Raw genomic sequence first — 26,428 nt, forward strand, 5'->3', positions numbered from 1 at the left:
GCAGGGTGGTGCGCGGTGATGAGGAGGAGCTGTGTGGCGGCTGGGCCGGGCGGGGTGGTGGTGTCGGTGGTGGTAGTGGTGGTGGTGGTGGTAGTGGTTGGAGGCGGTGGGGAGCGAGAGGAGGGACCGCGAGGGCGGCCACGGTTCTAGGAGCTGAAGGCCAGCTTGACGCTGCAGGAGGAGTAGCCCTCGTCACTGGCCAGGCTCTGCAGGCTGCTGTGGTCGTCCAGGTCGCTGGTGCTGGCCGTGCTCACGCTGTCCAGCTCTCCATGGGAGAACTCGGTGCCTTCCACGTCCACTTCGATCTCTTCCTCTGCAAAGGGAAACATGTGTAAGTTTTGGACATTTCTTTCCAAAAAGGTACGACTCGTAGATGATCAATATGCTAATGATCGACACCATGTAGCGCCTAGTGCTAGGTACCATGTAGCGCCTAGTGCTCGGTACCATGTAGCACCTAATGATAGGTACCATGTAGCGCCTAGTGCTAGGTACCATGTAGCACCTAATGATAGGTACCATGTAGCGCCTAGTGCTCGGTACCATGTAGCGCCTAGTGCTCGGTACCATGTAGCACCTAGTGCACGGTACCATGTAGCGCCTAGTGCACGGTACCATGTAACGCCTAGTGCTCGGTACCATGTAGCACCTAATGATAGGTACCATGTAGCGCCTAGTGATAGGTACCATGTAGCGCCTAATGCTAGGTACCATGTAGCGCCTAATGATAGGTACCATGTAGCGCCTAGTGATAGGTACCATGTAGCGCCTAATGCTAGGTACCATGTAGCGCCTAGTGCACGGTACCATGTAGCGCCTAGTGCGCGGTACCATGTAACGCCTAGTGCTAGGTACCATGTAGCGCCTAGTGCTAGGTACCATGTAGCGCTAGTGCTAGGTACCATGTAGCGCCTAGTGCTAGGTACCATGTAGCGCTAGTGCTAGGTACCATGTAGCGCCTAGTGCTCGGTACCATGTAGCGCCTAGTGCTAGGTACCATGTAGCGCCTAATGATAGGTACCATGTAGCGCCTAGTGATAGGTACCATGTAGCGCTAGTGCTAGGTACCATGTAGCGCCTAGTCCTAGGTACCATGTAGCGCCTAGTGCTAGGTACCATGTAGCGCCTAGTGCTAGGTACCATGTAGCACCTAGTGCTAGGTACCATGTAGCGCCTAATGCTCGGTACCATGTAGCGCCTAGTGCTAGGTACCATGTAGCGCCTAGTGCACGGTACCATGTAGCGCTAGTGCTAGGTACCATGTAGTGCCTAGTGCTAGGTACCATGTAGCCCTAGTGCTCGGTACCATGTAGCCCTAGTGCTCGGTACCATGTAGCGCTAGTGCTAGGTACCATGTAGCAATAGTGCTAGGTACCATTTAGCGCTGGTGCTAGGTACCATGTAGCACTAGTGCTAGGTACCATGTAGCGCCTAGTGCTAACTACTAGGTGCTTGTAGCGCTAGTGCTAGGTACCATGTAGCGCCTAGTGCTAACTACTAGGTGCTATGTAGACCCAGCAGTGCTCAAGGTACCTTGGTCGGAGTCAGAGCGGTCGGAGCAGACGGTGGAGCCAACGCTGTCCATGCGTATCCGCTCCCCGTCCCCGGAGCCACAAGGGGCCCCTGTGCCACTAGGGGCCCCCGTGCCTCCAGCTAGCAGGTCCAGCTGCCTCTGGAGGTGCCTCTGCTCCCGCTCCAGGGACTCCAGCTGGTACTGGCTCTTCCTCTCGGTGTCTTCAAGTTTCTGAGAGAGAGAGAGAGAGAGAGAGAGAGAGAGAGAGAGAGAGAGAGAGAGAGAGAGAGAGAGAGAGAGAGAGAGAGAGAGAGAGAGAGAGAGAGAGAGATGGAGCGATAGAGATAGAAAGAGAATGGCATGATAATTAAAACCTTACCCATCAGGTTAGAACTACAAGTAAGCCATTGTTAAACGGTTAGTGGCATTTATTTCTGCATCTTCTAGTAACCTCCAGCCTCCAACGTCCCTAGGGGTGAGCCCTTAGTTCTTATTATCTGATTATATGTATAGCAGTTTAGCCTTTGTTCCCAACCATAACCCTTTGATGGAGCTGTCATTCTGCCATTTTGATGTTCAAGCAACATTAAGACAGTAACAGGTTCAGCTGAGCCCAATGTACAGTGAATGTACAAAATAACGTTTGACATAATGACACCATGAACACACAGCTTAGCCCCAACAGTATTAAGAGTATTATCTGTCCTGTAACCCCGAGTGCAGCACAGAGGGTCCGCACAGCAGGGAGTTATTCGACGTATGCACGCACGTGCATTCTCGTAGGAAGCGCCGCCTGAAAGCATGCAACACAGCAGTGTTTTACCACCATGTCTAACCGGGCGGCCTTTCTGAAGGCGTGCCGCTGTAACGTCCAGCCCCACTCCCAACACACTTCCTGCCGGCCGGGTCGTTTTACGGCGGGCGGTGGCGTTCCGGCTCCCCTTCCTGCCCAGGGAGGGCTCCCGGTAACCTGGGGGGGGGGGGGGGGGGGCTAGGGGTTTGTGGCGGGGCCTGGTTACCTTTATGTGTGCTTTGGCTTTGTTGAGCAGGCCCAGGGTGGTGTGGCGGTTGCAGTCGGGTCCCAGCGGGATGAGGCCCTTCAACCTCTCCAGACACAGCCGCAGATGAGCCCGCCTGTAGCATGGAGAGAGGGGGAGGGAGAGGGGGAGGGAGAGCGAGGGAGAGAGGGAGGGGGGCGGGAGGGGGAGAGAGAGGGAGAGGGAGGGGGAGAGAGAGGGAGGGGGAGGGAGAGAGAGAGAGAGAGAGAGAGAGAGAGGGAGAGAGAGGGAGGGAGGGGGAGAGGGGGGAGGGAGGGAGGGAGGGAGGGGGAGAGAGGGGGAGGGAGGGAGGGGGGGAGAGAGAGAGTGGAGGAGAGAGAATTAGTGATGATATCTTCCACAGGCGCTTGAATGGTCCCATTGTGGTCGCTCAGAGTCATTTAGGGCAGACCAATTACACCTAGACCCGCACATGTACTCTTTTCCTTTATTCCTTCAGGCCCGCAGATTAAGAGAATGCTGCTGGGGGATGGGGGGGTGGGGGGGGGGGGGGGGGATCAGTAGCATACATGCTACGGACACTTTGAGTTGTCATTTTCCCTCCTACTCTTCAAACGTGTGCCGGTGGGTGGGTGGCTGGGTGGGGGGCGTGTTCGGAAGGCAGTGTCAGCCTCCAGCCCACCCACCACTATCACCACCAGCTACTGCTACAACAACACCTTCACCACAAGCCCCGTGCAAACAGAGATCTGGCCATGTCTACCACAAGACGATCCATCATGACGTCTGCATTGCTTTTCTTTAGCAAGCAAACAAAGCTGGCGTGACAACAAAGCCCCCCTCCACCCATGGCCTTCAGGAATCAGAGGCATGACGTGTTACTGGAAATCCTCCACTGCCCCAGTCTTCATTCTGTACATCGTGTCTACTCGGAAAGGCTCCTCCTCTTGACACGACCTCTGTTTCAACTGTGCGCTGATGGCCCTAAACTTCACCAACGTATTTTACGTATAAGACGTGCAATCGGCTTTGATGCTACCCTTGCTGCTGGCTTAAAGGAGTGACCACCACAATAGCCCCTCTCCGTTCTGTGGTGTACGTTCCCTGCAGAAGGCGCAACGGTGTAACGAGGGGAACATTCCTGGCCGCGTCTCGCAGGCTTTTTTAAAAAGGGGCTAGAAATACACACACACACACTATCAGCCCTGAGTCCTGTGTCTGCAGACAGGAGGTGTATCAGCATTGCTGCTAATGGCCCCAGAGTTGAGAGGTGGAAGCAGATAATTGAGGTTATAACACAATCAGTACTCCATTAGCAAATGGGGCCTTCCTCTCGCCGAGGGTTCTGAGGAGGGTTCTCTGCTGGAACAACGCAGACCCGAGCCCAGGTATGGGACTTAAGCCCGGGTAAGGAGTCCGGCTGGACTGGGCCGATTTGGCCGATGACCCTAGATTAGACCTGGAGGTTATCGCTTCTGCCATGCTAAGGCACGCTAGACTTAATACTTGACATGTGGTGCGCCGAGTAGCTCGGGGGCTAGCTGGAGAGGCGCGCGTGTGTGTGTGTGTGTGTGTGTGTGTGTGTGTGTGTGTGTGTGTGTGTGTGTGTGTGTGTGTGTGTGTGTGTGTGTGTGTGTGTGTGAGAGATAACTATCAGTCTGGCCGTATGCGTCTAGCCTTGTAATCAGTCCTTATTCACGAGGACTCCCCGTCGGCTCCTTATCAGAAGACTCTCTGTGGCCGGCCCAGCCGTCCTCTGACACCATCAGCTTCCCCCTGGGGCACCAGCCTCCCCACACAGATAACAGCCCACGATTCATCACCCCTGTCCCGGGGTGTAGGGGGGCTGTACCTGGGGGTCCGATGGTTCTGAAATACCCCAGGGTGAATAGAGAGTGAGAGAGTAAGGGGAGCGGGGTGGCGGTAAAAAGATAGAAGAACCTCCGGTCACGGGGCCCGTCAGGGTGTTATTCCTAGCAGTACGGTAGAGAGGGTTCACTATTGACGACGTGTGCACTCTGCAGCGCTGGGAACATGTCAGGGCTTGTAGCGCACCGTCCTGTTGGCCGAGAGCTCTGGGGAACAATCTCCAGACACTAGGCAGGACCGGGGCCAACAGCAACAACCCCACCCAGTCCCACCACAGCCTTCAGCCCCCCCACCCCCCCCCCCCCACCCCCCTTCACCACAAGAACAGGCTCAGGGGGAATGAGGGGAAGACTGTGTGCTGCGGGATTTCTTTGTCTTGTCTGGAGGATGACTATGATCGACACAGACCAATTACAGCTACTCAAGAGAAATTCTTGAGCTTGGTGTGTGTGTTTGGTTCATGTGTGTTTGTGTGCTTCATGTGGGTGTCATGTGTGTTTCATGTGTTTGTGTGCTTCATGTGGGCTTCATGTGTGTGTGTCTGTGTGTGTGTGTGTGTGTGTGTGTGTGTGTGTGTGTGTGTGCTTCATGTGTTTGTGTGCTTCATGTGTTTGTGTGCTTCTATGGGTGTGTGTTTCTATGTGTGTGTGTGTGTGTGTCATTCTATGTGTGTGTGTGTGTGTGTGTGTGTGTGTGTGTGTTTATATGTGTGTTTGTGTGTGTGTGTGTGTGTGTGTGTGTGCGTGTGTGTGTGGGCGTATCTATGTTTGCATGTGTGGATGTGTGTTTGCGTCACGTGCGCGGGTGCGTATATTGTACCGGGTCACGTACACACTGAGCTCCCGAGGACGATGACACAATCTCTTTTTGAGCAGGGGCAGAGGAACCGTCCCTCCACCACACCCCGGGTGATAACAGTGATCACACGCACGGGGCCTCGGCGTTGCCTAATCTCTGCTGTCTCCACGACAGGCTCCTCCGCACAGCGCTCTGATACGTTTAGAAACAGAGGCTCACCCAAGGACCCCTGACCTACATCAGCGGGACGGCGACCTATCGGTTTGACCCTTCCTGTTATCCACCCAGAAAGGCCAGAGCTCTCCAATGCTTTGCCATTAAGCCATTGAGACCAAAGGCCTCAGGGTCACCATTCAAGTGGCTTGGGAGCCTTAAGACCTGCGTGCTGAAGCTAGGATCACCTTGAAACGTTCCCCGCACACACGCACACACACACACGCACGCACACACACACTTTCAAAAGGTAAAATATTTACAACTGTATCAATATTTCAGACCTTTTACCTCAGAGCCTTTTAGAGATAATCACTAATGTAATTTACATCAAAAGGTATTACAAAACTGTCTGACAGGCAGCACATTAATATTGATGTCTTCAATCATGCTAATGATATAATAGGTCAAGAAAAACTGCTCCACACAGAAACCTGTTCCAGTAGTGGCAGTGAGTCGCCCTAGCTCCTATTGGAACCACCTCTTGGAACAAGACTGCAACAAACAAGTCACATAAACAGCTATACGTCCGGTATTCATGGGCTAGCTTAATCCACAAGGCTACGCTGTACTTGTTTAAAGAAGGGAAATCACACGACATCCGACAAGAGCACGCAACCTCCGCCGGCGGCGGTATCACGAACCAAGGAGCCCGTCCGACTGAAACCCAATACGGGGTGTAAACGACAAAAACTGGACAGCATCCACATAATCAGATCCAAAAGCTCTGTTGACTGCTGATTCTGTTGTTGCCTCCATTCACTTCATTTGGCCTTGTGGCCGATGAATAGCATTAGCCAGCATTATCCTGCATGGGACTCTCCATCTGTGGAAGATTACATAACACGTGGCACACAGTCGCTACCGGGACCTGTGCTCAGAATTGTCAAGCTCAGCAAGGGACATCAAATCCCACCTCTGACGAAAGCATAAATAAATGCAAGCGTGGCCCGGGGTTGGCTTTTTTGGGGGGATTTCTTATTCTATTTTAAAAGCAGTGAGGATTCGTCACCGCTAACACCCACATCCCCCACAGATCGCTCACGTATTCCGCCTCCGCTGGCCAAGAGAGTACAACGTAGGCACACTGCCTTTCAGATCCCACACTCTCTCTCGGAGCTGGAGACGCTTGCGTCGGGCCTGACGCGGATCGATCGCTGATGTAACCCGGCTATTCTCGGTGAAGCTTCACCATCAGCCATCTCAGTGATGCCCTGCTCGAGGAGATAGGAGTTATCCGAGGAAAAGGTCGCGGAGGAAGGCACTCCGAACGGCTTGGAAAGCCGTATCTAGAAAGTTAGACCGTGGCGATAAGGGCCTGGTGGTAGTATCCGTACCAGCACAAAGTCTCACGCGTCTTCTATGAAGAAGTGTATGAAGTGTTGACTCAGGAGAACAGGGAGGAACATAGGAGGTGGGGTGTCTCAGCGTGTTCTCGAGGGTCCTCGGTAAAGGGGCCCACTGCTACACAGCAACGCTGCCACACCTGTAATGAGGGCTGGAGACACAGGTGTGATGCGCTTTGATGCATAATGGTTTGCATCGGGCTCCTATGGGATGCAGCTGGCAGGCTTCGCCACGGTTACGTCGAAAACAGGCCACGTGTACACACCCGCTGTACGCACCTGGTGTGTGTGTGTGTGGGGGGGGGTTTGTGTGTGTGTGTGGTGCGTGTGTGTATGTGTGTGTTTGTGTGTGTGTGTGTGGAGACTCAAAAAGGGATGGGAGTGAAAGAAGCCAGTCGCGCCCTGACTTAAGTAACCCCACCACACCCATTGTCAGTCGTGACCAATCCACACCCGGCAGCACCAACGCCCGAACCGTGGAACAGGTCTCCCCCGCCATTCAAATCTAAAAAGGGCCCTCTTTCCTATATTCCATTCAGGCAGAAACGGCATGCAACACAAGAGGCAACATCAATGAGCCACATCTATAGAAAGGGAACATGTAGGGCAGTGACGACAGTGAGCCGGTGTCTCATGACGAGTTAGGAGTGTTTATGTTCGGCCTATGTCTGCGGCACGCCTCTCTATACTCTGCTGTGCGTTCCTCTTCATCTTCAGCTCCAGCCACCGCAGTTGTTTGTCCACAGCGCCGCCTCCCATGAGTGAAGTGGAGCCCCCCGTTTGAAGAGGCACTTTGAAGCTCTCCCTTCTTGTCTGTAGTGTGTGTGTGCGTGTGAGCGTGTGCGAGTGTCTGTCACTGCGTGGGTGTTTGTGTGTGTGTGTGTGTGTGTGTGTGTGTGTGTGCGTGCGTGCGTGTGTGTGTGCGCGCATTCGAATGTAGGTCTGTCTGTTTGTGTGTGAGTGAGGGAGTGCGTGAGTGCGTGCCTGCGCCCGTGCGTTAGAACGCCTGAGTGAGTGTGTGTGTGTGTGTGTGTGTGTGTGTGTGTGTGTGTGTGTGTGTGTGTGTGTGTGTGTGTGTGTGTGTGTGTGTGTGTGTGTGTGTGTGTGTGTGTGTGTGTGTGTGTGTGTGTGTGTGTGTGTGTGCGTGCATTCGAATGTAGGTCTGTCTGTTTGTGTGTGTGTGTGTGTGAGTGAGTGAGTGAGTGCGTGCCTGCGCCCGTGCGTTAGAACGCCTGAGTGTGTGTGTGTGTGTGTGTGTGTGTGTGTGTGTGTGTGTGTGCGTGTGTGTGTGTGTGTGTTGGGGGATTGGACCGACCATCATAGTTCTCCACCTACGCAGCATAAAGACGACTCTATTCAGTAGCTACAGAGAACACCTCCTCTCCTCTCCGATTCCCTTTCATCCAGAGGAACACAGTGAGCGAGTGAGAGACGGAGAGCGAGAGATGGCAAAGAATATCCCTTATTTGGGCCTTCTGAAGCGCAGTGCATCAACAACCATCCACCAATCTGGACGGTTCTCTACGTTTTTGTGCCAAATAGATCACTTCAGAGCTACACGCCACCCACCGTCCCGAGCTAATCAAATACCATGGTCAGCAGTGCAACAACAATTTCATGGAGAAAAACATTCTCATTCATGTAATTATGAGGGAAAACTAAAATAGACTATAGACAACCGTGTGTGTGTGCGCGCGCGCCTGTGCATGTGTGTGTGTGTGTGTGCGTACGTGCGTGGGTGTGTTCTGAAGAAAAGGGCTCGTAATTCCCTTAAAAACAATCATGAACTCATGAACTCGAGGGTTATATTTCTTTTGTCACATGTTGTTTTTTGGAGTACGCCTTGTGACTCAAAACGTGAGGGAAATCATAAGGTTGCTTGAAGGTGCGAAGAGGGGGTTGCTAAGCCCTGGGGGAAACGCAATAGCCTTCGCACGTGGCGAGTGCGCTGAGTATAGAGAATGCCGGGCAATGTTATTCACGTGTGGAAGCTTTGGAGAGACCCAAGACCTCCTAATGAAGGCTCATGAAATTAATCCATCACGGATGTTTCAGATTCCCATCCATGAGCACAAATATAGCCGTGTTTCTCTGGGAAGGCCGTGTTCATATCAATGGCCGTTGACGTTATCCTATACCGCACTAATGGTACATTTATATAATGTATTAGCTATAATCCTAAGTAAAATGAAAACGATAAATATTAACGTGATACCCGATTGCATTTCCGCCCGGGTTTTGATTGGACAAATACAGAGAAAATGAGGTGAAGAAGAGATACTGCTTACTCTCAGATTAAATGTAAATTGCTCATGTATAAATAACACTCTCACACTGGTTGAGGCAGCAAAACAAAGTTCATTTTCTGCTTATTTTGCATCCGACTTCCTACGTAGCCAAAGCCCCCTCGGTGGGGAAGGAGGAGACGACAAAAGAGGAGAGAAGTATGAATATGACGCTGGCCTAGATTCCAAACTTGTGAAGGGGTAAATAATGAATGACTTCCCAGGCCATCCAAGATGTCTGACACGATTGCTGCATGTGCTCTTAAAGGAGAAGGGTCAGATTTCTGGCACCATTTCACACCAGTCGATACCGTTCGCTTTCCCAGTCCCGTGTTCCCAACACACCCGCCCCAGCCATCGGCCATGCCGCTTTAACTCGTGCAGTCACGACTGCTGTAGTAGCTGCTCGCACGCCGCAGTGCCTACCCCCCATGCACGCTCCCACCAACACCAGTTTGACCTACTTACGTATCGCACACAGGGTGGAGGAGGAAATATGACCCTTCACCCACTTATTACACTAATTACATATCACCAGTGATGGTCGCGGCAGTAAATCTTCTTAACTGACACGTGGAGGGGGAAATTAAGACATCATTACATGGGATCGAGTTTCTCCGTACCGGGGCAAAGAGCCGACAAAAATAAAATCAATCCGTACAGGAGTTGATGAGGCAAAGGCTGGAGGAGTTCCTGGGCTTCTCTCTCTCTCTCTCTCTCTCTCTCTCTCTCTCTCTCTCTCTCTCTCTCTCTCTCTCTCTCTCTCTCTCTCTCTCTCTCTCTCTCTCTCTCTCTCTCTCTCTCTCTCTCTCTCTCTCTCTCTCTCTCTCTCTCTCTCTCTCTCTCTCTCTCTCCCTCCCTCTCTCTCTCAGGCAGCCTATGAAGCAGGACCTTGCAGACGTGCCAGGTAATTGGAAGTGATTACAACTTCTTCGCCGAAACACAAAAGCCTTGTGGAAACCAACCCCATGTTTCCCCTCTGTTCCGTCGTCATGTGACATCAACACACGTTTTCAACATGACCCTCCTCCTGCAGGAGAACACTAGACGACCCAGTCAAAACACAAGTGAAAAGATACTTCCTTTTTGGCCACTGCGACTTCCCCAGCCCTCATTCAAGCCCCCACTGAAATATGACGCGGTGGTTATTTTAATAGTCACACTAAGCCCCCACCTCTGATTATGCAGGAGCGGCAGGGCACGGAGAATGGGGATCACTGGCCGACATGCATGATGCCGTGCAGTTTCAATGTGCCGCGTGAAGCCGAGCCTTCTACACTGGACCTTCAACGGAGCATTGGACCATAAGAGCTGCAGTCGAAGCTCTGCCTCACGCACCCCAACACAAAAGGACCCCGTACGCAGGCCCCGGTTATGGCTGGTTAACTGGTTAACTGGTTAATGGTGACAGTGCTGCAGTACTAATCGGTACATGCGGTTTCATCGACATCGTGATGAGGGTAGCATGTGCTACTTTCGAATCTATTGCCTCTCGCTTCGTCTCTCTTTCGCCCTTTCTGTAAAATCGGAAACTGTGTGCGTGTATGTGTGTGTGTGTGGGGGGGGGTTGCCCTGGTCACATGACTGCAGAGGGTCGCAGCACGGGGTCACACGCTCACCTATACAGAGAACCACTGGCACCTGACTGACTGAATGGGGGGGGGGGGGTTGGGTTTATGGGGGGGAAACTACTACTCTAGCGAGTTGAGCCTGCTGGAACAGTCATCAAACAGCCAAATAACAGCTTGGCTGGCGAAAACCCGAGGCTGGCCATATGTGCCTCTGCTAACTGCTTTATTATTCTGGGGGGGAATGGGCAGGAAATGACTGTATGGAAACGAGCCTATATCTGGAATGCTGTCTCAAAAAACCAAACGGCAAAGACGCTTGGAACAGCACTTGTTTTGACATGTTACTAGGGATAAACTAGACCCACAAATCTCTCTATCCATTGTAATAAAATCTATACTCATACGGTGAAGCAGAGCCAGGGGGCTAGGGCTATCAGGGACAATAATTCAATTAAAAGGAGGTAAATGAAATGTAAATCAATAAGCTATGCATTGAACCCAGTCGGTTGGAAGTAATGTTTTGCAGAGAGAATTGACACGCCATGCCAGCTTATCTGCTTCTGAGCTCATACATACAGAAACAGAGACTCACACACACACACACACACACACACACACACACACACACACACACACACACACACACACACACACACACACACACACACACACACACACACACACACACACACACACACACACAACTGGCGCTGCAGGCTTCCTTTCCCTGATGGAAGTAATACTTATTTCCTCTTTTCTAAAACACTTTGACAGATGGGCTTCATAGAGAGGGAAAGCCAGAGCAAGCGAAAGCAAGAGAGAGAGAGAGAGAGAGAGATTCTGTCCATTTCTAATCTGCCCAGAAACAAGCCATGGTAAAGAACTGGAGCACCCGTGGTGTAGTGGGCAGTGAGGCTTAAAGCTCGCGGTCGCCTCACATCGTTACAGCTTCCTTTTTAAGTCCATGTGCATCGACATGCAGCCCATCAAAGCGGAAACACGGACGCCAATCTCCGGGCACCCTCAACCTTCAAATCTCTGGACTTGTGTCCATAGGACGGACCCTTTTTAGCCCAAGCAGCTTATAGGGATAGCACCGCATTGCCTACATTTTAAGCACGAGTGGAGCCCTTGATGAGAATCAAATCTTCAACACGGGACACGCATCAAAGGCCGAGCCTGGCTTCTCCCAAACCCGTCTACCCCGAGAGATTCCTGTAGTGAATTGCATCAACAATCGGCTGATTTCACAAGGTTCGAGTGCCAGACTGATGGATGATGGTTAAGTTCAATAAACATTACAGACCGGCTGTGAGGAACTCCCCCCACCCCCCCCCCACCGCCACACACACACACACACATCCCTGTTCCTCCCCCCCACTGGGCAGCCCTATTGCGCAGTAGACTTGGAACTCATCTGGAAGTGTAGCAGGGATGCTGACCCAGATTCAACATGGGAGACGGGAGCACGGGGCTTGTAACATAAACGTCGACAGGGGGGGGGTGATTCACAACCGCATGTGTGGGCCGACGGGAAGGGAACTCCTGAATTGCTGTACAGAATGAGTTTCTTTTTTAAACTTTTATAAAAAAAAAAGGCATTCACGACATCGATGATGCCTCCTCCCTCCGCCTCCTTCTCTCTCTCCTCCTCAGCCCGTGGAACAGACGGATCCATCGCCAGAAGGATGTTTAGTCTAGGTTGTGAGATCCACGGAGCCCACAGGGAGACCACAGTCACTCCTCCATCAGAGAGGGGGTTGAGGAGGCATGTCTCGTCCCACAGTGGGCCAAGTCTCCACCACAGCCACTCGACCCGGCCGTTGACCAAAACTGAGTGGAACGCATTAAGAAGACGGAAAGGCCGGACCGGTATCGTCGTCGTAGCAACCCCGCCGAAGCCATGCTCAGCTGCGCAGATGCACTGCCGGGGACAACTTGATGCGTGTGTGTGTGTGCGTGCATGTGGCGGGTGTGCACATGCGTCTGTGCGCAGTTCTTCCGAGAACTGAACTGGGTGATATGTACTGTTCTGCGTGGAACAGGAAGAGATCTGAACAATAATCAAGGACACACACACTACACGCTACACACTACACACACACACACACACACACACACACACACACACACACACACACACACACACACACACGCACACACAGTAAACCAGCTGACTGGGGGGGGAATAAGATGGTAGGGGTGGGGCCAGCTGTGCAGCGTGCGTAACAGGGGCCATCGGAGACTGGGAAGACAAGCATTCCTAAAACACAGATTAGTTTGCATGTGCACAACTGCCTTTTAATCCGCTACACTGACAAAAGCTTTGCTCAGAACGGGGGGGCGGGGGGTGGGGTGGTGAGGGGGTGAGGGGGTGAGAGGGTGAGGGAAAGGATGCCTTTAGTTGGGCTCACCCTGTCGCAATCTGATATGCTTCTTTGCCCCAAAACAAATGTTCCCAGTCCCTATCTCTTCATTCATCCACCCCTACTTTAATCTTCATGTGGGCCCCCCCAGAGTAGCTCATCTCCGCCCACCTCCATTTTCCCACCATCCCCCTGTTTCTATCCACTGGCCTTTGGCATGGACTGACCCACAGGGTGCGGAGAGAAGCTTTGGATTAAAATGTCCAGTATGGCCTGGATCCTAAACAGGCTCTGCCTCACAAACCCTATGGAGCCCCAGGACAGATGTTACGCCATCCTGACCACAGCCCCCCCCCCCCTCCCCCCCCCCCCAAAGGCACCGCACTGTATCTATAGAGGACTCCTGCATTCACTGAGGGGACTTGGGAACGGTGCATCGGAGTTTTAATATTTTCCATCGACGGATAATTGATCTTCACACCGGGACGGAAATAGAAACGGCCTTAATCCGAATAAATGGAAGTCACTCTGCTTCTAATTCCGGATGATTCCCATGCAATAGCGCACACTGGGCTGCATGATGAGCCTGTTTGCCCAACAGTCATCGCTGAGAGTGCCGTAGTTAGCGTGAGCTGGCAAGTGCGGGGATTGGCGCGATGCTAACCTCAAGGGGGCGCCGTGATTGGTCAGAAGCGAGCAGTGTTTACCCAGCTCTACGGCTATAAATAGCGCCGTTGTCAAAGGGGTATGATTGAGACCGTTCCTCTGCTTTCTGCGGTTTATTTCTCTTGCCCTGACAAGTGCTCCATGTCCCCGTCCATGGCTGTCTTCCCCCGCTCTCCCCGCTGTACGGGCTCCGGTCGGGGAGGTTTCCTGCGTGAGACGCCCGCTTGACGCACGACGACAGGCCTGCGGAACATTCCATCCTGGGACATACTGTACCAGCGGACGTTCTGCGTGACGCCGACTCATTCAAGTCTCCGCTGCATTTAATGGTCCATGGCTGACATACATAACACGTAATAAACAGTGCGTTGGGAGTCGTCGGGATGTAATGTTCGGAGGAAGGAAGGAACGCTGTGTATTCCCTTTCCCTCTATGGCAGACCGGCATGTCTTAGTACAGGTTGTTCTGCAGCAGCTAATTGGGCAAGAGAATAAAAATGTGAGCTTCTTGCCTTCTTGGACGATCCCCTTGGCACTGTGCTCGCAATAAGACGCTTCCCAAGCTCTGCTTTCTGAACAGGCTAAGTTCAGGTGTAACTTTGTCCTGGTACAGTCGTAGGCTCATATAACAGTGCTACTTGTTTTTACGTTGTACTTCTTACGGTGGGGACTCTTCAAAACTGTTTTGACTTTCAGCACAGACTACAGAATAAGATAAGCATCTTCTGAGTTTGTCAACATCAGAAAGAAAGCCGTCACCCGTCCATTTGACGACGCGGTTCCTTGAAGGGCCCAACTGATGTTCCACCACTAGATAGGTAGGAGGAGATTGAGGAGATTGAGGGCTCAGGGGTGGAAGAAGAAGCCTTCCATCTCAGCACCTAATCTCTCCCGGGCGGCGCCTCCACTGCCCTGATTCCTCTGCGTCAGCACGTCGTGTCTCCTTGCAGTCTATGGAGGTGGTGCGGGGGAGCGAGGATGTGAGCTGGAAATACCCACAATCTTCACGTTCAAAAGTTCTCGGCCACCTAATTGAAAGGTATGCACACCTCTTAAGAACAGGGCTAGTATATGTATATCAACTAAGCTCATTTTCGTTATCAATTCCAGCAGACGATTTAAAGGACACACACGTCAATGGGGGATGTAATCAAGGAAACGCCATCCTTAGCGCTTTCTTGTCAACAACGACTCAATGATAGAGTAGTAGACAACGTTATCGGCCACAGCCATTATGTCTGACAGACAGCTGGCGGCGGCCCCGGATAGGTATGGTAGGTATGACAACAACGACGGTGTATTTATAAACAGGCCATGCTAACTAAGCGCCAGCACAAGCCTGGATTAGGCTAGTTTGACACACACAAGGCTGTTGTGACTTTGGTGCGTTTGACCTAGTCCTTAACGCTAAGTCCCCTTCCACTCCGTCCGGACGGGCGGCCTCGGTTGGAACCAGAGCTAACCTAGGCTAGTCTTACACGGGACAGCTGGAGGCAGAGGTAGGGCGTGCTCGAGCACGTGTGCAAAGTTTGCTCCATGCGCGCCACCGGGGCGGGACGGGCCAAACACCCGGCCCCCCTTAAGCTGCTGTCGCGGGCCAAGAAAAGCTCACACGCTGCTGTCACGTCGGGCAGGACAAACGACCTGACTGCAGCAGGGGGGGGGGGGGGGGGGGGGGGCATGTTCGAATGGGCTGTTGTTGAACTGGGAAGCCCGCGGGTAAGGCTGCTGCTGCCGCCGCCGCCGCTGCACTGTGGAGCTCTGGGAGAGCACCAGCTCACCTCGATAAGATGTAGCCCATGGTGGTTGGTCATGTGGGACAGAGTTTGCCACCGAAGCAGCGGTGGGAGTGATGGCTTTGCAGTTGGCTGCTTGTTGCCATGGAGATGCATTGACTTCATATTAGTTTGCATAAAGTGACAGCTACGGCTTGGTTAATGCTTAGAAGAGAAGCAAAACCGACCATCGGGACATTAATGAGACTGCTTGCTAACAGCTCTGTAATTTGCCAACCTATGTCGGAGGGATGCATTCGTGTGTCAATTTAAAAGCAGTTCCAGAAACCATTTATTTGATCTTTATTATATTATATTTGCCAGAAAGGCAATAAAGCAATGAAACCGTAAAGTGCTTTATTGAAAGTGTTTACGTACTAGTCGACATGGATATTATCTAATGCATGCCAATTGCCCAACATAGGGGTTTGTTTTACAGCCTGACCGGTTAATGACCGATCCAGCAGTGGCTCCATTCGAGAAGACAGGTGGTGACATTTATTGTATATAGAGGATGGGTAAATAATGAAAAAAATAAAATTGTGTCGCTGCTCCAGTGTCTCTCTCAAATGAGCCGTGGCGGTCTTCATCTGCCCGGTGACATGGAGCCTAAACAAACAGCAAGAGGGCCGCCACTACGCCCCCCCCCCCCCCCCCCCCCCCCCCCTTCACCTGCCACCACAGAGCCACAGGCCTTCTGCTGCTGACAGCCATGACAAAGCTCTGGTCATATTCCGCAGGCAACCGACGCCAAAGACTACTCCGCAGCACACTGTGTACACCACTTCCCCTTCCTCGACCACGTGCAGGCCTGAATGTGTGCGTGTGTGCGTGTGTGCGTGCGTATGTGCGTGCGTGGGTGTGAGTACGTGCCGGCGTGCTTGCAAGCCACCAACGCCTTGGAAACAGTGGCAGTGTGGTCTTTACGAGAAGCCTGTCCTAGATTAAAAGAAGGGTATTCAAATAAACAGCGGGTCGTGGAGGCAATGAGCAAAGGCCTGAAAGATACACAAAAAAACTGGTCCAATCGCAGAAGACTCGTGTTATTGCTTAGCCGCAATTTAACAGCGGTGCACACAGCAACACCAGGCAGTAATTTAGGAGAGGCATCTCTCATAGACAAGTCTGGGACATGACAAAGATCAAAAGAGGTGTAAAACAACATTATGTGGCAGGGCTGCACTCTGCTCAGCGCTATGGCTCCCAGCTCAGTAAAGCATATATATGTGTGCTGTTAAGCCCGGACTAAGGCAGAGTAATTTAGCACTGACATGTGGAAGTGAACCCCGGCCCTTCAGAACCACATGATCAAAGTAGGCAAAGACGGCGACGTTATCTGGTCAGGCTGCGCAGTTTGAGTATCTGGAATGTGTGTGTGTGTGTGTGTGTGTGTGTGTGTGTGTGTGTGTGTGTGTGTGTGTGTGTGTGTGTGTGTGTGTGTGTGATAAAGCTCATTTTTATCTGCGTCTTGCTGTCTACCACGAACTGTGCTGTATGGCAAGGGGTTATCAGGAGGGGGCCGCGGTGCGGCCGTGGCCGTGACGCGCCACACAGCTGCAGGAGATGCCAGGGGACGATAGGTTGCTAACAAGGGCCCGGGAAGGGCAGAGTGTAAAAGGGAAAAAGAAAAGAAAGAGATGAAGAAGACAACGGTGGCTCCGATTGAAAGCCCCACCCCCCCCCTTCGGTGTGTGTGTGTGTGTACGTGTGTGTGCTGGAACGGAACTATGGCTGCTCCTGTTAGAAGAGTGATGCCATAAGCCCTACACAGTTGAGTGCACAACTCTGTCAGATACATATAGCTCAGAGCGCAGCACGCGCTCACAAAGGCAATTGGATTAATCGTCGCCGAAAAACCCAGAGAAGGGGAGATTATACGAGATTCGGACTTTAAGTGTGCTCCCTAAAAAAATAAAAAACGGATTGCACTTTACTTTTTTTTATTTCTTCCCTACGAGAGATTATGGTTTGCCAAACCCCTCTTAATGTGTTTGTGAAATAAAAATAACTGACAATATGTTCAGTTGATAAAGATTGACTGCCAACAGTACGCTGTGGCTCCCAACGTTTTTCGCTGCACGACACAGAATGTTCTCGGCATGTTCCGGAGCAGGGACTCCCAACCGCATTGCCAGGCTGCTCTTGCCACACCACATTCCCCACATATACCCTGCGTGGTGGTGGTGGTGGTGCTGGTGGTGGTAGTAGAGGGGAGGGGAGGGGGGAGGCTGGTTTATCAGCAGAATGACCAGATATAGTGCAAGAGGGCTAATCTCAAACCTATCTTCCAAAATCTGTTGAAACGTCCGAAACTGAGGTGTCAATGGTGGCTGATGGGGGGCATCCTGCTGATTAGTCTTGTGGTTAGTAAATATCATCACTGAGGCGTCGATGGTAGGTGATGGGTGCATCCTGCCGAATAGTCTCGTGGTTAATGAATGTCGTCACTGCTGTGCTCACGTCGCTGTGTCACCACCGCAAGGCTGGGTTATAGTGTTTCATGACGTCCGTCTCCCTCTCTCACTTTCTTCTAAGCAGGCCCCTTCTAAAAAGGCCTCGACGTGGAGCCATTATGGGTTTTCACAAGCGGGGACTATGTGTTTATTCTGAAGAAGTTGAGCGTGGAACACGTAGAAAAAAAAACCCTGGTGCTATCTGCCGGCCCCAGCCGGTAGACCAGCTGGCCTTGTGTGGTGAGATGAGCACCACCACGATGACACATCAACCCTCCGCTATATTTAACCCACTGGACGCCTCTACGTCCAATGTTCCCATTATTTTATGAGAGGCTGCAGTAAGAGGATGCGAGAGAGGGGTGAGTGTGAAACACAGCTAGAAGAGGTGACGTGTAATAACAGTCGCAAAAAAAAATACTTCCTCTCATTGTACCCACACCCTCAGATATGATGAAACGGCTCTGTTCCTTGTATTTACCATACCCCTGGTGAGAGATGTTAACCCCTCTGCGAGTTTAACCACGCTTATTTACAGTCTGCACAGCCCCGCATGGCTTGCATCTCCTAGTCTGCCAGTCCACAGTCTAAACATCTAAACACAGCTCAGCCCAATGCCGACGGTGAACTTACTGTCTGATGAGGCCTTTCCAGAAAGCAACGGCTTCCCTCTCTTGATAAGAGGCCAGGGTCAAACCATAAGAGCCAGGATACGCCGCAATTGTAACACAATGTGGTCATAATTACGCTAAAGATGCTATCTCTGCACGCCCAAGAAGATCAGGCATGCAAGGCAACAGGGTCATTGTACTCGGATGTAGTATGTTTTTTTCTTGCATGAATAGAAAAACGATCAATGTGCTAAAAGTTGTGTGCCGGCTTTGATCCCTTGCTGGGTTTACATCAAAATGTGTGTAGAGGACAGACCTAAGAAAGTGCATGTGGTTCAACTCCACAGTGAGCTGTGGGTCAGCATCTTGATGGGGGAGGGATACAGTGACGTACCATAGGGGCTGAGGTATCAAACAGCAGCATATGGAGAGCGTTGTGCCTGTGTGTGCATGTGTACGCTGTGGGGCAAAGGGCACCGAAACAGAAGGCAGGAAAGATATTATAGCGCGAGAAAGCAAGGTCCTTAGCCTCATGAAAGTCCTCTAAATCTGGTTTGTTATGACCGGGGCATAATGAAAACTGTGGAGAACCTCACGCAAGGACAGTTGTAATGAGAGCATCGGCAAAGGGTTTGTTCATGTGGCAGGCTTGGTGTTTCTGCACATGACTACTGTAGGAGAGGGGAGGTAAAGTCTGTGGCGAACTCACCTATTCTTCTCCAGCTCGTTGTGTGTTGACCTGCAGAAAGACAAAAGGAAAAGAGTAAATATGAAATCCAACGAGCCAATGTAATGACCAGAAAACACATTTGACATACATGTCGACTTTATGGGTAACCCAAAGAGCATTCCCCTTCTATATTACTATTAGCAGCAGCATGACCCACTGACAAACAGGCCGGCACATTGGCATACGAAACTGCTCGGGAAACTGATGCATTTGGACAGCATGTGTGTGCGTTAAACACACTCACACACACACACTGAGCAAGAAAAGAAACCGGATGAAGGTTATTGGCATTTGAATGCAAATTCGCAATCTACAAGTTCATTTGCACTTCTAGACAAGTGCAAATGAATACATGTACACAGGCGAGAGCACACACATACACACATACACACATTGACACACACACACACACACACACACACACACACACACACACGTGGCCAACTGGGTTCAGCGCTGTGTTAATAATGTAGAGAGAATCAGCGGGTCTCTAAGAGGTTCTTTGTGAGGCAGCCCACTGAAAGGGGACAAGCCCTGCGCCTGATGCTCAAATGGCCAAGGTACACCCCCCCAATACACACACACACACACACACACACACACACACACACACACACACACACACACACACACACACACACACACACACACACACACACACACACACACACACACACACACACACACACACACTTGCCCTGGGTGAATGGGTGCATGAGAAGGGGTCATCGTGAAAGCCACACATCTATAATTTTGTGACCATTAGTATTACTTTACGGATTTAGCCCCTCCGACCAGTCTCTGTTCGCATCTTTGTTATCCTAGGCTAACCTGATCGTCCGTTTCCTGCTCGCTGCAGAAGCAACTAATTGAGGCAGTTGAGATTGGACAGGGATGAGAAAGAATAATTGTGTTTTTCTTTTGGACGACAAAAGAATACAAAATGCTGCCTATGTTTCAAACAAAATGTAAATGTCTGTATATATATATATATATATATATATATATATATATATATATATATATATATATATATATATATATATATATATGTGTGTGTGTGTGTGTGTGTGTGTGTGTGTGTGTGTGTGTGTGTGTTTCCACGTTTTAGGGGTGGCGGTGATAAGGATTCAAGTGTTTAATTATTTACATCAATAAAAATACCAGATGCCATTTGTAACCATTAGCATACCGTCCTCGCCACCAAGTAGGCTGTGTAAGACCGAGTGTGAAAACGTGTAGATTACATTTTACACGACAAGGTTGCTGGCCAGGTCGACTCGGTAAAATAGCTGCAAATAACATATCTCACATTAAGTATGTACGGTGTTATTTATTATTTGGAACCACTTCTGGGCGCTCACACACACATGCCCTTTGGCAGTTTATCTATCACCCATTTTATGGTCCGATGAAGTCATTGGATTGGACTGTGAATTTGGAAAGCAAGATATAATCTTGATTAATTTAACCCCATCAACTGCTTCATCCTCTATGAGTATTTCACCCCAAACCTCCCCCTCCCCCCCCACACACAAAAACATAGGCATGCTTGTGTACGGCCCTGCAGCGGAGAGAATGTACAGCCACACTCAGAGAGATCAATCAAAGTCGCGCTACGTTTCTGTAGCCCTTCTGGTCATAAAACCCCCAGTCCCATCCAAGCCATATATCAGCAATCATCATGCCTGCAACTCGATCACACGCATGTGCATTTCAGTGGGGGGGACCCGACGCAAGCCCACACACCAACACAATGCTTTCTTCTGCTTTCACACACACACACACACACACACACACACACACACACACACACACACACACACACACACACACACACACACACACACACACACACACACACACACACACACACACACACACACACACACACACGTCGGATAAGGTCAGAAAGATAAGGACACCATTGCTGTGAGCGGTCGGTGAAAGAGGATGTAGAGTAGGATAAACCCATCACCTTAAGCCTCAACATGCCACAATAGAGGTGGCCTTACCTGGAACATGCCCGGACCTATATCTGATAGCTGTTGCCATGCAGAACTAGGGAGTGTGCCTCTCTTGTGATGACTAACCCTTGGTTCCTGTTTTGCACCATTCCTTTGCAACATTAATATTGAATAGCGTTTCGTTTTGGTTTCTTTCTTCTTTCTAAAGGAAGGGAAATGGGGAGTTTCATGTACATTGACGTCCTCAAATAAGATTAAGCAAGACCAGGGAAAGTCTCACCATAGGCTGTCACGCATATCGCCACACAGCTAGCACTAACCACAACTATTATAGGTGACAAGTCACGTTGAGTGGAAAAGCGAAACCCATTCCTTTAAGACCGTCCATAATAGCTCATAATTTGCATTCAATTACATTAAAACGCTTATCCCCAATGTCGAACAATATTTTTTCATTTAGAACTATAGGTGTATGGTTGTAAATAATTAACACGTCCCAAATTATTGAACTGCGGTCGAGCAATAGACTAACCCGTGTTCACCTTGGTCTCCTGCAAACAACACATCCATAAATACAAACCTCTCCATTTAGGGAGTGATCAAACTATCCCTCCAATCTACAGTGTAATATACACGTCACTTGAATTTTTAAAAAAAAATTCTACTCGCATTGTAATCGAAATGATTGTTTAATGATCGATATATTTTCAAATAGCAAAGTTTCTGGCATCAACCTATAACTTCAATTTAAGGTTATGTTACTTTTTGCCAATACCTTTTAATACGGTCCCTAACCCCCGCAACTGCAGTACGTTTGACAATCAGCTGATGAAAAGCAAGCTGAGGTTGACACTCTACCCTCCCCCAAGTCATTACACTAGCTGTTTAAATAGCCACTACTCTCTCAATATGTTTTGTTTTTTTCTGATTATTGGGAGGCAAACCACACTTTTACCAAAACATTGTATTTCCCACAAAGCTCGGCCAAAAAGCGACATTCGTCTCTTTTACGAGAGTTTACGAGAATGCTTCGCTGTTTATCAACCATCCCAGAAATTACGCATTGACGTCTCCTCACATGTCATCGGCGTCTATGGGGCTGAATCGTTTCATTCACACGCTGACGACACATCCTTTTGAGAGACGAGATCGATAGGCTCAACAACACACAAAACGGATTTATTCTTACCTATTGTGATTATTGTTGAACTTCTTCGTTCGGAATTTTCTCTGCCGTTGATAGTTTTCGGTCTCGTCGGAGGGAAACGCCGAAGCATACCCGTGTTCACATTCTGTTAAAACAAAACACTAGTTAGATCAACGCTCACAGCTCAACGGAGGCTGGCGGTGCCACGTCAATCATCTCACGCATCGGCCTACATTACAGTACAATCTACACTTGCGATATTTTCATGGTTGTCGAATCCATAGGGATAGGATTGGTGGATATGTCACTCACTTAAAATGTCACACACACACACACACACACACACACACACACACACACACACACACACACACACACACACACACACACACACACACACACACACACACACCATGAACATCACACATGATCTGACACATGTCAACCCCTTACCCCTTTCTCTCCTGTCTAGATAGTCTGCCGCTTCTAACAACCGCTGGACGTTCAACAACTGGATGGCCGTCATTCTACACTGCAGGGCAGGTTCACCGGTCTTTTCCCCAGCCTTTCCCTTGAGGAGTTCCTTAGTTGGTGTTGATATTCAACCGACCCGAAAAAGGTCCGATCTTCGTTCACACGGAAGATCTGTTATAAAAACGTGTTGTTCAGTGGCTCTCGTTGATTCATTCACACAGCTTTGGTCGTGTGAGGATAGCAAAAGGTGTTTAAAGCCAGCAAGGCGACCGATTGTCTTGCAATTCCTTGTGTTTAAAAACTCAACAACAAACGTAGTAACGTTGTTTCTTTTTGAAAAAACGATAGGAAACAGGCTAAGAAATAGTAATAATAAAAAACGGCTATAAACAATATAAAATATCCCCGAGGGTGAAGAGCTAGAAAACGGCTCCTGCTTGTTTCCTTTTCCTCCCCTGTTTGTTTACCTATCTCCACAGCTGAGGGGCGGAGTCCAGTGAGCACGTAGGCCGGTCTAACAGGATGCATTGCGGGAGTCTGAGTCCCATTATAACTTACAGCAATACCGGTATGGGTTGAAGTAAAATCTAAAGATTTGAATCAGAATACTGCGCCCGTGTTAGAAAATTAACATATCCACAGTTTGAGGACGCTGAGTAAGTATGACTTTTTTTTTCAATAGTGGCCTATAACAGCTTTTCAGCAAGGCAACCTATTGAAATAAAAAAGCACGACATTTAACTATTTACTACTAGAAGGATTCGGTGATATGTGGATGTTATGTGATAGGAAATCGCCATTCATTACCTCAATCTGTCATTAATCATAGCATTTGACGTTGCCTATTGCAACTGTAATCCCCGTTGAACCTACAAATCCCACAATTCATCAGGACAGTGGGTTTGTATTTGCGAGCCAAAGCCAGGCCCAGCAACACGTGACATCACTGGATGGCAGATAGTCGATTGGCGGAAGGCTTTGACAGACACCAGGGGCAAAACCTCATACGGCCAATCACAAGAGCGCTTTGCGCCATGTGGATGCAAAGCGATACACCCAGAAGTACCAGGAAGCAAACAATCGGCAGTGAAAAAACCTGAGGCAACCCATAACCTGCTGGCGAGAGATTCGCAAGTCACACATATATCGGTCTGATTTACTTGATTAGTAGGTGTTTCGCTCTGCAACAAAACTAGAGAATGAGCACACAGACACCGATAGCTATGCAAGCCCTAGTGCAACAATGTATTATCACGAATCAAACGGTATGCTGGCTTTGATGATAACACGGAGCTCATCCCATACAAGAAAAAAAAACATCTCCATACGTAGATGTTAAAATTGTATATTGCTACTGCGTGTCAGTCCGCTGCATGGATCCATCTAAACGTTTTCCAAATTTAAAATATGCGTCTGGGACGAACAATACGAGTTACAAATAAGTATGCAGGTGTAGGCAATGACATCATCCATAATGGAGACTAGGGACTGAGGAGGCTGCAATGTGGTGGGTCCGATCAATCATATCGGATGCGATGCCAACATGCACACCCACACATTAAAACCATGCTGGACATTTTTTGACAGTAGACATTTTAGTTAGCATTGTGTCGACCTTATGAATGTGCAGGTGCACGTCTACAACTACTACCATAGGCTTTCGTGGGAAATGAACATAAATCATGCAAGGTGTTTGTAAACAAGCACTTATTTGAGCACTTGTGTTAGTCTAGCACTGACACGAAGGAGCCCATTCACGTCGTAACAGGCAGTGTTGTTTAAAGTTGAATTAACTCAACCCTTTGTTGTCTGAGACAGTTGACAATGAAAGTATTGTTTTCCATATAAAATAGAGGCAAAAGAGAAGAGCGATCGCAAGAGAAAGAAACTCACTTCCATCCTTCTTTTCGGCGCTCTCAATAAAGCTCGCAGCTTCCAGTAAAACTTGTACATTTTTCAGGAAAGTATTGATCTGCTCCATTGGGGAGTCTGAGGAGTTGAAGACGTCATTGAAAGGGCAACTAGACATCTCGAAATCCTGCTGATCCATGGACGTTTCCGAATCAAAAAACACCTCTTCTGTCCTTAGGTCTCGTTTTTGCCTGGTACTTGTGGCCATTTTTTGACTAGTTTGTGAAGTTCTAGTGGTTATACAGAATAAACACTCAGGCAATCGGGTAGTAGAAGCTGCTCTGGATAGATAGGCTCTTGTGAATGCAGGGTTCTGTGTGGATCACTGTGTGGCCAATGTCTGTGGCGCTGCATGGGGAAATTAAGAGTCCTCCCCTCACTGTCTCATGGATACCGCGCGGTCCTTACGCCTGTGCGTTCATTGGCTAAGGCGTTTTAGCACAATAACAAACAACATCAAATTAACAATAGAACAAGCTGTTTATTATGGGAATGCTATGAACAGACGAATCAAGAAACACAATATAACACATTGAATAAACAATGGAAACACGTTTACAAACTTTATTAGAGTGGGGTTTTAGTATGTTTTTATAGGTTTCAGCAAATTGTAATTGCAATGCATTTTTCTAAAGTAACCAATTGCGTTAGCACGGCGAAAGATTGGAAAAAAGATTTTAAAAAATACATTGTGCGTTGATTGTTAAATTCATGGCTTTGTTGCATTTCGTTATCATTCAACCTGAGCAATGATCACTTTCTCAACTCATCCCATGGACACAGCTGAAGGCTTACTTTGACATGGCGCCCCATTCACCTCTAAAACACCCGTTACCATGCATTTTAAACAATGCTATTCTGGATTGCACTATAACAGGTCTACAACACACCCACGCCCCGAGGACAGACGACTACACTGAACAAGACATTGCATCCCAGCCTGGAACCCGCCGTTCTGTTCTCCTAGTGGACCCGAACCCGCCCTCATATCACATGTGGAGGGCGCGGGGCCAGCATTCCCACCCCCTCCCCTCCACACCCAGCGCGTCACTTCAAAGCGCTGACCCATTACCGTTTGATGTAAAGTTCAGAGACAGAAACTCTCAGACAGGCCCACGGGCGCACAGGGCATCTCCGAGGCATGTCCCCTCCCCCTCCCTCCCCTCCTCACCCTTCAGCGAGCGAGGGCTAAGTGGTAGCAGAGGAGGAAGGAACGTGTCCCAGCCCAGAGTCTCTGTAAGGTAGGCAGCGTCTCCAGGACATTAAAGAGGGGACTTTCAAAGCGAGACCAAGGCTACATCCTCTTTAGGGTATTAGGACAACTTCCTGTCTTTTGAGGTAACTGGGCGCGGTGCTTTTAGGTACGATGGCCTTTTAAAGAGCTGCTCCTGTCCCCGGACCGTGCAGGGATTCCCCAGCCGAACAGATGAAAGGCTCGCCGTACAAAAGTAAGAATAACTGACAGAAACAGACATGTAAACAAGTTCAGAGAAACAGGATATTGTCTCAACAGGTAGGAAGATTTGGGACTTTACACTAGGTTTCATCCTTGATGGCTGTGTGTGTGTGTGTGTGTGTGTGTGTGTGTGTGTGTGTGTGTGTGTGTGTGTGTGTGTGTGTGTGTGTGTGTGTGTGTGTGTGTGTGTGTGTGTGTGTGTGTGGGAGGGGGTGTGGGGCTGAGGTTAGACATAATAAAAACAGGGTGGGATAGCATGCTATAGCTCCCCTTATAAGGA

The 26,428-nt window shown here is 49.7% G+C and overlaps 1 protein-coding gene across 2 annotated transcripts; it reads right to left on the reverse strand.

Annotated features, from left to right (window-relative positions):
• On the reverse strand, positions 1-25,034 carry mxi1 (max interactor 1, dimerization protein). 2 transcript variants are annotated; one of them, XM_056586803.1, is made up of 6 exons: positions 24,675-25,034; positions 22,350-22,452; positions 19,173-19,202; positions 2,533-2,647; positions 1,534-1,744; positions 1-313 (listed from the first exon to the last, which is right to left on the reverse strand). In XM_056586803.1, the coding sequence occupies exons 1-6, from the start codon at positions 24,898-24,900 to the stop codon at positions 147-149; spliced, it is 852 nt and encodes a 283-aa protein (XP_056442778.1). In that variant the 5' UTR covers positions 24,901-25,034; the 3' UTR covers positions 1-146. The 2 variants fall into 2 exon arrangements, with proteins under 2 accessions (XP_056442778.1, XP_056442779.1); XM_056586804.1 differs by lacking the exon at positions 24,675-25,034 and adding an exon at positions 22,761-24,668.
• Between the last annotated feature and the right edge of the window lie 1,394 nt (positions 25,035-26,428).

Source organism: Gadus chalcogrammus, chromosome 3, assembly GCF_026213295.1.
Source record: "Gadus chalcogrammus isolate NIFS_2021 chromosome 3, NIFS_Gcha_1.0, whole genome shotgun sequence".
NCBI classification, from domain to species: domain Eukaryota; kingdom Metazoa; phylum Chordata; class Actinopteri; order Gadiformes; family Gadidae; genus Gadus; species Gadus chalcogrammus.

Bases quoted from the DNA above. Each gene is read 5' to 3' on its own strand.
- mxi1 (XM_056586803.1), bottom strand. From the start codon at position 24,900: ATGGCCACAAGTACCAGGCAAAAACGAGACCTAAGGACAGAAGAGGTG. The intron at 2,648-19,172 runs GTGAGTTCGCCA...TCCATGCTACAG, and splicing joins AACGAGCTGGAGAAGAATAG to GCGGGCTCATCTGCGGCTGT. The intron at 314-1,533 runs GTACCTTGAGCA...TTCCCTTTGCAG, and splicing joins CCGCTCTGACTCCGACCAAG to AGGAAGAGATCGAAGTGGAC.